Source organism: Spea bombifrons, chromosome 7 (genome assembly GCF_027358695.1).
Source record: "Spea bombifrons isolate aSpeBom1 chromosome 7, aSpeBom1.2.pri, whole genome shotgun sequence".
Classification (NCBI taxonomy): Eukaryota; Metazoa; Chordata; class Amphibia; order Anura; family Pelobatidae; genus Spea; species Spea bombifrons.
In genome coordinates this window covers 46,317,052-46,331,244 of record NC_071093.1, presented here as the reverse complement: position 1 = coordinate 46,331,244, position 14,193 = coordinate 46,317,052, and the positions used below count along the sequence as shown (strand labels likewise).

Sequence of the window (14,193 nt, the reverse complement as noted above, 5' to 3'; positions counted from 1 at the left end):
CCCGACACATGCATATATATACACTACACACACATATATATATATATATACATACACACATATATACACTATATACACTACACACACACATATATATATATATACATATATATACACATATATACACATATATACACTATATATATATATACACTTACCCCGACACATGCAAACACACATATATACACTATATACACTACACACACACATATATATACATATACACACACACATATATACACTATATACACTACACACACACATATATATACACTATATATATATACACTTACCCCGACACATACATATATATACACTACACACACACACACATATACATATACACACACACACATATATACACTATATACACTACACACACACATATATATACACTATATATATATACACTTACCCCGACACATACATATATATACACTACACACACACACACACACATGTATACACTATATATATACACTTACCCCGACACATACATATATATGCACTACACACACACACACACACATATACATATACACACACACACATATACATATACACACACACACATATACATATACACACACACATATATACACTACACACACACACACATGTATACACTATATATATACACTTACCCCGACACATACATATATATACACTACACACACACATATATATATACATATACACACACACATATATACACTATATACACTACACACACACACACATTTATACACTACATACACACAAACATACATATACACTATATATATATATATATACACTTACCCCAACACATGCAGACACACACATATATACACTATATACACTACACACACACACACATATATACACTACACACACATATACACTACACACACACACACATATATACACTATATACACTACACACACACATATATACACTATATATATACACTTACCCCGACACATACATATATATACACTACACACACACACACACATATATACACTATATACACTACACACACACACACATATATACACTATATATATACACTTACCCCGACACATGCAGACACACACATATATATACACATATATACACACATATATACACTATATACACTACACACACACACACATATATACACTATATACACTACACACACACACACATATATACACTATATACACTACACACACACACATATATACACTATATACACTACACACACACACACACATATATACACTATATACACATACATATACACTATATATATACACTTACCCTGACACATGCAGACACACACATATATACACTATATACACTACACACACACACATATATATATATACATATACACACACACATATATACACTATATATATATATACACTTACCCTGACACATACATATATATGCACTACACACACACATATATATATATACATATACACACACACACACACATATATACACTATATACACACACATATATACACTATATATATACACTTACCCCGACACATGCAGACACACACATATATACACTATATACACTACACACACACACATATATACACTACACACACACACATATATACACTACACACACACACACATATATACACTATATATATACACTTACCCCGACACATGCAGACACACACATATATACACTATATACACTACACACACACACACATATATATATATATACATATACACACACACACACATATATACACTATATATATATACTTACCCCGACACATACATATATATGCACTACACACACACACATATACATATACACACACACATATATACACTACACACACACACATATACATATACACACACACATACATATATATATATATACACTTACCCCGACACATGCAGACACACACACACACATATATATATACACTATACACACACACATATACACTATATATATATGTTGCACGCGTGTCCCTCTGTATGTGTATATATATGTTGCACCCGTGTCCCTCTGTATGTGTATATATATGTTACACGCGTGTCCCTCTGTATGTGTATATATATGTTACACGCGTGTCCCTCTGTATGTGTATATATATGTTACACGCGTGTCACTCTGTATGTGTATATATATGTTGCACACGTGTCCCTCTGTATGTGTATATATATGTTACACGCGTGTCACTCTGTATGTGTATATATATGTTACACGCGTGTCCCTCTGTATGTGTATATATATGTTACATGCGTGTCACTCTGTATGTGTATATATATGTTACACGCGTGTCCCTCTGTATGTGTATATATATGTTACATGCGTGTCACTCTGTATGTGTATACATACGCACTCACAGGCCCCGTTATTAGGTAAGCGTCGCTCTATATACCGTGTTCTTTATACCATGTTATACGCGCTCACTGGCCCCGTTATTAGGTACGCGTCGCTCTATATACCGTGTTCTTTATACCATGTTATACGCGCTCACTGGCCCCGTTATTAGGTACGCGTCGCTCTATATACCGTGTTCTTTATACCATGTTATACGCGCTCACTGGCCCCGTTATTAGGTACGCGTCGCTCTATATACCGTGTTCTTTATACCATGTTATACGCGCTCACTGGCCCCGTTATTAGGTACGCGTCGCTCTATATACCGTGTTCTTTATACCATGTTATACGCACTCACTGGCCCCGTTATTAGGTACGCGTCGCTCTATATACCGTGTTCTTTATACCATGTTATACGCGCTCACTGGCCCCGTTATTAGGTACGCGTCGCTCTATATACCGTGTTCTTTATACCATGTTATACGCACTCACTGGCCCCGTTATTAGGTACGCGTCGCTAGTACCGGGTCGGACCTCCTTTTGCCTTCGTTCTTCGGTGGCAGATTTTCTACAAGGTGCCGGAAACATTCCTCAGAGATTTGGGTCCGTATGGACGCGATGACATCACACGGTTCATCCATGACAGGAATCTCCCATCCCCCGCATCCCAAAGGCATCTATTGGGTTGAGATCCGGTGACCTCGGAGGCCGTTGGAGTTCAGTGACCTCATCGTGATGTCATAGAAACCGGTTTTAGATGATGTGATTTGTGACGCGGTGCGTGATCCTGCTGGAAGCGGCCATCGTTAGACGCTGCGGTCATAAAGCGATGGACACCGCGGTCAGCGACAATACTCAGGCCGGCTGTCACAACGCTTAACCGGTGCTCAGTGGGTACTCAGGGGCCCAAAGTGTGCCAAGAAAATGCCCCCCCCGCACCATTACACCCCCACCAGCCTGACCGGCATATATATGTATGTATAACTTTACGTGTGTCACTCTATGCATGTATATATATATATATATGTTATGTGTGTCACTCCGTATGTATATATATAACGTTACATGTGTGTCACTATGTGAATATATACGTATGTATAATTTTACGTGTGTCACTGTGTATGTTTATATGTTACATGTGTGTCACTCCGTATGTATGTTACACGCATGTCACTCCCTATGTATATATGTTACACACGTGTCACTCCATACGCATAGGTTACATGCATGTTGTTTGGGGAGGGAAGGGGCAGATTCTCTTGCGCATGTTTCGCGTTTGCCCCGCGTGACACGGCCAGGTATCTGCTCGGCCGGTTTATAACCTGTAATGTCTTAACCCCTATAAATTAGGGTTTCCTTGGTAACGGATATTTTAGGGATTATTCTATCGATCTCTCGTTAAACGGTCTGTTCCGTTATTAGCGGGTGACTCGGTGGCGGGGCCGTTATGGTCAGGCACCTCTTGCCAGTTAGCAGGTTATACAGGTGCAAGCGTCATAACCCGATATTTACCCCCCGCCCGGGCAGTGCATGCGCCGCCGGCAGACGCTGCATTCCTAAAATGCCATTTTGGGAGCCAGCTGAGATTATTACAGCCGAGGAATGCACGTCCCTATTAACCCTATCACTGCATTTCCCCCGGAACGCCGCTCGGGCCACGTTAATATACCCCCCCATATATAGGTTTTAACTATTTGTGCGATTCTAACGCACCACTCATTTTTCTGAACTTATGACCCCAGACACGGGCTCCAAGGAGGGTAGAAGGAGCAGGAGAGCGGTGCGGGGGCTGCCTCTCCCGTGCCTCCCATGGTTTTATGCTGCTTCTGCATTTTACTTTACTGAGAGGTAGGCAGATACGTAGAACAGCCTCCCAGCAGAAGCCGTAGAGGATAATACAGCGAGGGGATTTGAACACGGGTCCGGGATTCCCCGGTGGCAGTTTGTGCGGCTCTTGGATCCGCTCTGCAGAGTCCTCGGTCTTTTCTTACATTCTGGAGCCGTATGCCGGTGGGGTTTGGGGGATCTCAGTGGGAAGGTTACCGAGAGGTCAGATGGGGTCACCCCGCGGGAGCAGCCGGCCTGTACCACACGCAGGCTCCGCATTAACACGCACTATAGGTGCAGGAATATGACATCACAGCCTGGCAGAGACAGCAACAAAGGGTTACTGGCCGGCCGCCGCATAACCCATAGAGACACTAAGGGCCACACGCGGAGCCCGGGAGACGCGTTCCACTAAGAAGCATCCGGCCACCGGCACCTTCAGCAGAGACACGCAAACCGCGCAGCACTCTCAGCACTCTCAGCCAGCGCACAGCAAGCTCTCAGCGGCCACCAGCCCTCCGATATCCCGGCATGCCCCGCGCCTGCGCCGCTCTGTCTCCGCCCTCTCGGTGGTGCAGGGAGTGGGCGGGGCCGGGATTGGAACTTTATACAAAGTGTCCGGAGAGCTGCGCCCTGAATACCCCGATATACCCCGGTGTTACCCCGATACCCCGCGCAGCATGAGAGACCGGACCCTGGAGCTGGGCCACCACGTGAGGGCGCCACACAGCGCACGGGCACATATACACTGCACGTTATATACTGTATACATATATATATATACACACCCCTTATACTGTATATATACCCTGTATACCTGTATATATATATTACACTCATACTGTATATACACTGCATGCTATATACTGTATACATATATATATACACACCACTTATACTATATATACCCTGTATACCTGTATATATATATTACACTCATACTGTATATACACTGTACACTGTATACATATATATACCCCTTATACTGTATATATACCCTGTATATATATTACACTCATACTGTATATACACTGCATGCTATATACTATATATATATATATATATATATATATATACACCCCTCATACCGCATATACCGTGTGCGCATGCAGTATATATATTTAGTGCGGTGCGCTGCTGTATGTTAAATAGAAATAGTATATTTATGACGGGAATACCTGTGACACGGGGGGGGGCGAGCTGCACGTGTCACGCGGGGGATAGCGTGTTAGCTGTATGTGTGCGGATATAACGTGTCGGTCCGTTCACGTCTCGTTCCTTTTCTCCAACTCCCATCACTGCCGGCTCCGCACACCTCAGGCCGACAGCGACTCCGACCAAGATGAGCAGAAGGTCTTCATTACCGTCTCATCCAACGGGAGCAAAGACGAGACGGAGATAAACGAGCAGTTCTTCCAGACGGTAAGAGAAGCCGGGGGTCCTCGGGCGTCCTGTTCCCACCCCCCGGGGCAATCCAAGGGTCTCCCAGGGAACGTTTGGTTTCTTGCGTTTTCCCCAAATCGCACGGAATGTTGCGTGTTTTTGGCCGCTGGCTCCCTGGAACGATGCCGCGTGTGCTCGGCGTGGAGAAGGAAGCCATCTTTCCTGCTTCTCTCGCTGCGACTGACCCCTCTCCCTCCTTCAGAGCCGCGACATCCGGAGCTCCCTGCAGCGCCTCGGAGACAAAGTGAAGGAGCTGGAGGCCAGTCAGGTGAAGATCCTCACCACGCCGCTCCCCGAGGAGGGTACGTTCTCCACGTCCGCCGCTCGCAGGGTTATGGAGAAATACGGCGTTTATTACGGGGCGCGGGGGCGAAGCGGTTACCCGTCTGCAGAATCGGTAGAGCCTCGGGCCTCATCGGGTCCAGCGATTGGCTCTTTGGGGTGCAGGGAATTGTCGTCACGTCGCTGATAATGTCTGTCTGTCTGTCTCCTGTAGGCATGAAGAAAGACTTACAGGCACTGCGGGAGGAGATCAAGTATTTAGCCAAAGATATCCGCACCAAGCTGCAGAGTGAGCGCACTTCTGTGTCCCCTGCCCGCTCCCTGTGGCCACCCCAGCTCTCCCTGCCCGGCCGGCTCCCCCTGCCCACTCCCTGTGCCCAGCCAACTCCCCCTGCCTGCTCCCTGTGTCCGCCCGGCCAGCTCTCCTTGCCCACTCCCAATGCCCGGCCAGCTCTGCCTAAACCCATCTGCCCCACTCCTGCCTGCTCTGTCTGTCTGTCTGTCTGGCTCTTCTTTCTGTCCTGTCTCTCCCTCTCTCTCTCACGCTGTTTCTTCTGTTTTTCTTCTCCTCTCTCCGTCTTTCCTGATCTCATTCCCGTTCTCTCCGTCTCTGTCTGTCTCAGGTATAGAAGTGAAGGAAGATGATGAGTCTGTCCGGAGCTCTGTCCATGCCCGAGTGAGGAAAACGCAGGTACCACGAGATCCTTAAAGAGACCATAACCCCCCCCACCCCTTAAACATCCGTCATCTGGTTTATACGGTTAAAACGTAGAGATTTGCCTGCACCACTTTTGGCCGCCTAAAGCCACCGATCGGCAGCAGGAAAGTTCTACCCATTGAAGTCAGTGGGGGGGGGGGGGACGGTCTTATTAGACCCCCATGGAACCAGCACTGGAGCGGGGGGGGGGGGTCTATCGCTAACGAGCTGGGGAAATAGTGTAAATGTATAGGGGGGGTCTGCTGAATTTGTTCGTGGATTTGCACGGCGACAGAGACGGCCTTTTACAGGCGATCGCCCGGCTGTCGTATGATGAGTGTCCCTGTAAATATACGGTGACGGTGATGATCTCTGTAAGATCGTCACTCCTGGGGGTCTCGGGCTCTGTCTCATTGTATCCCCCTGTCTCTCGCAGCATGGGGTGCTGTCACAGAAGTTCATCGAGATTATTAACCAGTGTAATGGCGTCCAGACCCAGTACCGAGACAGCAACATCAAGAGGATCAAGCGGCAGCTGCAGATCAGTACGTGCCCCGGGGCAGTGGGGGGTTATCTGCGGGGCAGTGAGGGATATGTGGGGGGGGTATCTGCGGGGCAGTGGGGGATATCTGTGGTGCGGGGCGGAGGGGTCGAACTGGACCCCGAAACAGCAAATCTTTGTGGGAAAGGCGGATGAAACGCCCCCCAGGCTGAACCTGTCGGTAATGTTGGCTCCACCGGATAGCCGAGCCGCGCTGATCTCATCCCAAGCGCCCGGCAGCGCCCTGGACCTGCGCGTGAAGCCGTTTACATCTAACGCACGTCTTAAAATAGCCCCCGGCAGTGATACGTTGGTGTTATGCGCAGTGATCGCCGTGGGGTAAATATTATGGCAGAGGGTCCTATAGATGTGCCTGTGCCCCTCCGCTGCTGTAGTCAGCCGGGTGGTCCGACGCGGCCCGTGAGATGCTGCGCGTGTGACGTGTTTCTCTGCTTGCAGCCGGTCACAGCGTCACGGATGAGCAGTTTGATCAGATGCTGGAGAGCGGCCAGACCGACGTATTCACGTGTAACGTAAGCATTGGGTTTTACAGTCTGTGGGAACCCTGCACTCTGTGTGAGTATTGAGGGAGCCGTGTGAGTATTACTGGGTATTGGCGGAGCCGTGTGAGTATTCGTGGAGTTGCGCGAGTATTACTGGGTATTAGAGGCCGCTGTGTGAGTATACGCGGAGCCGTGTGCGTATTAATTGGGTATTGGAGTGCTCTGTGTGAGTATTACTGGTTATTAGAGTGCGCTGTGTGAGTATAGGCGGAGCCGTGTGAGTATTACTGGTTATTGGAGTGCGCTGTGCGAGTATTCGTGGAGCCGTGTGAGTATTACTGGGTATTAGAGTGCGCTGTGTGAGTATTAGTGGGTATTAGAGAGTGCCGTGTGAGTATTACTGGGTATTGGCGGAACCGTGTGAGTAATTGTGGAGCCGTGTGAGTATTACTGGGTATTAGAGGGAGCCGTGTGAGTATAGGCGGAGCCGTGTGAGTATAGGCGGAGCCGTGTGAGTGTTAGTGTGCTGTGTGAGTATAGGCGGAGCCGTGTGAGTATAGGCGGAGCCGTTTGAGTATAGGCGGAGCCGTGTGAGTGTTAGAGTGCGCTGTGTGAGTATAGGCGGAGCCGTGTGAGTGTTAGAGTGCGCTGTGTGAGTATAGGCGGAGCCGTGTGAGTGTTAGAGTGCGCTGTGTGAGTATAGGCGGAGCCGTGTGAGTGTTAGTGAGTATTAGTCGGGTACTCCTCTCTCTCTCTGCAGATCCTGCAGGACACGCAGGTCACTAAACAGGCTCTGAATGAGATCGAAGCGCGGCACGAAGAGATCGTCAAGCTGGAGAAGAGTATCATAGAGCTGCATGAGATGTTCCTGTATCTGGCCATGGAGGTGGAAGCCCAGGTAAGGGTCCCCTCGCTCGCTCCCCATCCCCCGTATACCCCCCCCGGGGCTTTACTGAGGGTACTTCGCTCTCCTTCCTCAGGGGGAAACGATAGATAACATCGAGAAGAACATCTTGCAGTCCACGGACTACGTGGAGAAAGCCCGCGAGCAGCTCAGCAAGGCCGTGGTGAACAAGCAGAAAGCCCGGAAGGTGAGTGCTCCCCACATACAGCGCTGTCTATAGGGGGCATCTCTTTGGGGGGCATCGTTTCTGGGTTGTTGGGCTTGTTACTCACCCCCCCGTCTTCCGTCTGCAGAAGAAAGTCTACATCGCGATCTGCGTCTCCGTCGCACTCCTGGTCATCACCATAATAATCATGGTCAGCGTGATGGCGTAAGAGGAGCTTCCCACGGGGTGGCGTCCGTTCCCTCGCCCGCCTGCGCCGTGACACGTGGCCCGCCTGCCGCTCTCCCAGGACACGGGTAATACACCGACCGCGGGGGCCGTACTCGAAGAGCCCGGGGTGGAATCACGGCTTGGTTCTGTTATTTGCACTGTGCGTCCGCGTGTGCCTCGTACTGCCCATAAAGTGCTTTATAAACACGTGTTCTGTATATACATTAATGCTGGAGGCCGCCCGGATACTGCGCGGATACCACCCGGATACCGCGCCGCAGAGGCCAGCGACTGGAATACCCTTTAACCCAAATAAAATATAGATTTTTATACCCAGCCCCTGAGCCGTTCTTCACCCCGTTATCTAGAAATCGAGATCTCTCCGTGTCTTCATTAACACTTTCTTAACACCCCAAAAATAATACTTTTCTTCCCGCAAATGTTTAAAATGCCTTTTCAGCCAATAATTTATTTGTTGCTTCTGGTAAAGAGGGGATCCTTGGAACAAGAAACATAATTATGTCGGGTCATACAGTCTAAGCTTGGTGTTTCAAGGGGGGGACGGGGCAGGCAAGTGGGGCAAATGATGTTCCGTAAAAGATTTAGGAATGATTGTAGACAGCAATGCGCAAAATGCCGGTCAGCAGCTGGGAAAGCCAATAAGATATCGGTATGAATAAAACCGGATACGGATTCACGGGGGAGGATATCAGCTGCCGCTTCCTAAGCCAATAGAGAGACCTCACCTTGAATATCCGGTTCCGGTCACCGGCCCCAGCGACAAACGCCCCAGTCACCGGCCCCAGCGAGCCGCTCGTTAACAGAAACGGACGAAGAACGAGAGGGATTCTTTACAGTGAGGTCAGTAAAGGTACGGAATCCACCGCCGAGAATAAACAGTAATATTTACAACTCCATGCAAGTTGAAGCGGAGTGACTATAAAACGATTCCCGTGTGGTGCCCGGCGTGTCGTGCCCGGTGCTCCCAGCGATCCTTTTCCCTGGAGCAGCACATTCGGCCGTAGCGGCTACCCATCTCTGCTGGCTTTCCGTAAAAGGACTGCGGTCACGACAGCCGGGGACAGTATGGTCGTCGCGATTCCTGTTATGGGGGGGAATAATCATGCAGGTATATACCGTACATAACGGGGGGGGGGGTGTCAAATCCAAATAGATTTTAATCTGTAAGAAATGTGCGGGTGTAGTAGATACAGGGAGCTTTAACCGGTAGGATTAGGCTCGCATTGCATGATCGTGTGGTTCTCACGCCGTGAAGGGATTTACCACCACCTCCAGGGCTGCCGCTGAGGCAAATCCCCACGACCCGGACCGGTAGAAACAGTAAACGAGACGCAGGGAAGAGACACAACTTCCTTTTATCTCCTCCAGGCTTCCGCTGGCTGAACAGGATTTATATCAACAAACTCAGAAACGGACACGGATTGGATCGTTTTCGTGAGATAAACGCTAGAGACTTTTTTTTTATTTGTTTTTTAAAAGCACATCCTCCCCTTTGCGAAAAACCTGAACCGGCGACGACTCGATTCACACCGTTCACATCGTTAATATTTACTCGCGTCTGCAGTTTTGCTGAGAAGGCGGCGTATCCCAGCATGCCCTCCCCTCACCCGTCCCGATTGGCTGCCCCTTTAAGATGGGAGATTTGGGAGAGCATCCAAAGGAAATACACGTTTTGGGTTAAAAAACACCAGAAAAAAAAGTTGATCCCAGCAGGGAGGCGCCGCGCTCCGCCACGTTCCCCGCTCCGCAGCGAGTAGAATTATTGCACTTTTTATCTGGTTTAGAAGTCACCGATTCTGCCACCTGTGACCCGCGTCCCGCCTCGCACCAATCACCGCTCCGCACTGGGCGGTGCGCTCGCGTATCTCGTCCTCTGGGGGCGACCACGGCCGTTTTTGGTCCCAGCAACAGAAAAAAGGCTTTTTGGGGCAAAAATCTGTACTTTTGTTCAAACTCTCTGCCCTGGAGACACAGATTCCCACAGTCCTCAACCCTCATATACCAAAGAGGGGGGGGGTAGGAAGAGACACGTCCCGGGGGGGGGAGATAGGAAGAGACACGTCCCGGGGGGGGGATAGGAAGAGACACGTCCCGGGGGGGGGGATAGGAAGAGACACGTCCCGGGGGGGGGATAGGAATTAGGAAGAGACACGTCCCCGGGGGGGGGTTGATAGGAAGAGACACGTCCCGGGGGGGGGGGAATTAGGAAGAGACACGTCCCGGGGGGGGGTAAGGCAGAGATGTCCCGGGGGTAGGAAGGGGCAGAGAGCAGGACACCATCACGGTCGGGGGCTAGTTAGATGACGGCGAGGGGTCGATCCCCTCCATGTCACCTTCTGCCACTTTCTCCAGAAAGGACACCAAAGGATCAAACAGGGGAGGAGGTTCGACGGGCGCGGGGTGCAGGGTCAGCGTGGTCATCTGCTCCTCGTCCTCCTCCTTCTTCTCTCGGTTCTCCTTGGAATGTGTCCGTTGGTGCTTGCGCAGGTCGGAGGGCACCAGGAAGCCCTTGCCGCAGTGAGCGCAGACATGGGGCCGGACGTCGCTGTGTATCCTCTGGTGTTTCTTCAGGCCGGCCCTGTCCACGAAGCCCTTGTCACAGCGGTCGCAGCGAAAGGGCCGCAGCTCGGGGTGAATCCTCTGGTGATTGCGAAGATCCATCATGCTGGGGAAGGTCAGGGAACACTTATGGCAGGTGGTGGCCTCGTCCTTCTTCCTGCTCGGCTCCCGCTCGGCCTTTTGGTGGGTGCGTTCGTGCTTCCTCAGGCTGGACGACACCACGAAGGTCTTCCCGCACTCCTGGCACTTGAAGGGTCTCTCTCCGCTGTGTGAACGCTGGTGCTTGCTGAGCCCCGAGCGCTCGGCGAAACCTTTCCCGCACTCCTGGCACTGGAAGGGCCGCTCGGTGCTGTGCGACAAGCGGTGGCGCTTCAAATCCCACGACGCCACGAAGGTTTTATCGCAGTCCGGGCAGCGGAAGGGCCTCTCGCCCGTGTGGATGCGCTGGTGCATCGCCAGGTCGGCCGGCTGGCGGAAGGGCTTGCCGCATTTATCGCACTGGTAGGGCTTGACGCCCTGGTGCGCTCGCTGGTGCCGGCGGAAGCTGGACGGGTCGGAGAACATCCGTCCGCACTGGGGGCACAGGTAGGGCTTCTCGCCGGAGTGCGTGCGTTGGTGGCTCTGGTAGGACGACAGCTGGGTAAAGTCTTTCTCGCATATCGGGCATTTGTAGGGCTTCTCGGGGGCGTGGATCCTCTGGTGGCACGTGAGCGAAGAGGCGCGCGAGAACGCCTTGCCGCAGTCGGAGCACAGGAAGGGCTTCTCCCCCGTGTGGCTCCGCTCGTGGTTCTTCAGGTCCTTGAGCTCGCTGTAGGTCTTCTGGCACAGCTGGCACTGGTAAGGCCTCAGCCCGGCGTGGCTCCGTCGGTGCTTTCGGTAGACGGAGGGGTCGGCGAAGCCTTTGCCGCAGTCCGCGCAGGTGAAGGGGCGCTCGCCGGTGTGCAGCCTCTGGTGGATCCGTAGCTTGGAAGGAGTGGCGTAGGCTTTTCCGCACTGCCCGCAGGGGAAGGGGAGCTGCCCGCTGTGGGTGGCCATGTGGACCCGCAGGCATATGGGCTGCATGAACGATTTGCCGCACTCTTTGCACACGAAGGGCTTCTCTCCCGTGTGGCTGCGGGCATGGCTCCTCAGCAACGACGCAGACTTGTAGGACTTGTCACAGCGCTGGCACTGGTGCCGCTGCTCGGCTCTCGGTACCGGTTTGCCGGGGTTAGGCGGTGGGGCCGTTCCTCCGGCAGCGTGAGCCCGGCAGTGCCGCTGGGCCCGCGGCTTGTTAGGGAACGTTTTCCGGCAGCTCAAGCAGCGGAAGCGACGGCCGGACTGCACGAAACCGGCCATGTCCGGCTCCAGCTCCACCTCGACTTCTCCCGGGGGCTCCACCTTTACCGACGCCATGATGGAAGTGCCCTAAAAGGGGGAAACGGGTTTATTGACGGAGGCAGAAAATGACATCATAAACACGTCAGCGAACGCATCAGCAGCCCCGCCGACTACTGCAAAAACCGTCTGTCTGCGCCTTCGGAGAGAGGTACGCAAGTCCCTAGCAGGGGCAATTCAGACGCGCACCCTCGGTGGGGGTAAACGACGACGTACAGACACACACACCCTCAGCAGGGGGTAAGTCCTGGGGTATATTTTTACTGTATAGACACCTCCCTTGCAGGGGTAATTTATGAAGAATATACAGACTCCTCCCTTGCGGGAGTGAAATAGACCCCCCCCCGGGATATTATGGGGTGTGATGGGGTAAGTGATGGGGCATACACAGACAGACCCCTGGCAGTACTGCATGGTGGGGCATTTAGAGACCCCGCTCCTCTGCACCTACCTGTTTCCGCGGTGTTGTCCTAGCGGTTCTTGGCTTTCAGGATCTCTACTTCTCCCTATAAGGGGCCCAGCAGCACTTTGAGGGGCGCCATATACCTCGAATGTGCCCCAACCGCCAGTAAGAAGACAATGCGAACATGGCCGGGCCTAGGACCCTGGGGTGGGAGGAGGAGCCGTCTCCGGAAGCGGTCAGTGTGCAACAGGAGAAAACGTCCCCCCCTTTGCAGGAAGCTGTGGGAACATGGTTTCGCAGTGTGCGCTCCACTTACTCCGGGGCACTGGATCCTCCGGCTCCTGCGAGCCCAGCTCCAGGACCACTTTGGAGATTATCAAGTAACAGGACTAGGAACTCAATGACTCAGGAAGTGTTTCACACCGGATTTAATTAACCGAGTAACTACCCAGCAGCCTATCCACTCAGTCCCCTCACATGCCCTGGAACCCGAGCGCCCCTTATATGTCTCCCCATACGCCGCCATATTGGGGGTGGCAGAAACCGCCGCCGTTCGCCATCTTGGGCGGACTGCTGTCAGTGCTGAGCTGCCATCCTGGCGTTGCTCAGCTTCCGTGCTACCATCTTTACTGCTGGCAGAGTGGCAGGGCGGGTTAGTGTCACCTGTCTGGTGCGCCTATCGCCGCCATCTTGGAGACTGGAGGCCCATGATTGGGAGGGGACGATACGGATTGGGTCAACGGGAGAAGAAGCCCAGAGGGAAGACATTCTGTGGTGCACATTTCCTGTTTCCTAGCAACAAAAGGAAGTGTTTGTTGTGCTGAGTGTTATAATGTAAATTTTTGGGGTAATTTTTGTGCGCTTTGATGTGTCTTCCGGGGTCTCGCCTCTGTCTGTGATGTGGGGGTCACTGTCCCTGAGGTGAAG

At 51.3% G+C, this 14,193-nt stretch overlaps 2 protein-coding genes across 2 annotated transcripts; one reads left to right on the top strand and one right to left on the bottom strand.

Moving 5' to 3' along the window:
- Positions 1 to 4,736: 4,736 nt before the first annotated feature.
- On the top strand, positions 4,737 to 9,242 carry STX4 (syntaxin 4). The gene is made up of 10 exons (XM_053470582.1): positions 4,737 to 4,876; positions 5,484 to 5,585; positions 5,809 to 5,908; positions 6,103 to 6,177; positions 6,512 to 6,579; positions 7,022 to 7,130; positions 7,586 to 7,659; positions 8,390 to 8,527; positions 8,610 to 8,720; positions 8,827 to 9,242. Exons 1-10 carry the CDS (start codon positions 4,844 to 4,846, stop codon positions 8,905 to 8,907), a joined length of 891 nt encoding a protein of 296 aa, XP_053326557.1. The 5' UTR covers positions 4,737 to 4,843; the 3' UTR covers positions 8,908 to 9,242.
- Positions 9,243 to 11,182: 1,940 nt separating this feature from the next.
- Positions 11,183 to 13,482, bottom strand: ZNF668 (zinc finger protein 668). The gene is made up of 2 exons (XM_053470533.1): positions 13,315 to 13,482; positions 11,183 to 12,893 (listed from the first exon to the last, which is right to left on the bottom strand). The coding sequence occupies exon 2, from the start codon at positions 12,879 to 12,881 to the stop codon at positions 11,220 to 11,222; it is 1,662 nt and encodes a 553-aa protein (XP_053326508.1). The 5' UTR covers positions 12,882 to 12,893; positions 13,315 to 13,482; the 3' UTR covers positions 11,183 to 11,219.
- Positions 13,483 to 14,193: the final 711 nt, after the last annotated feature.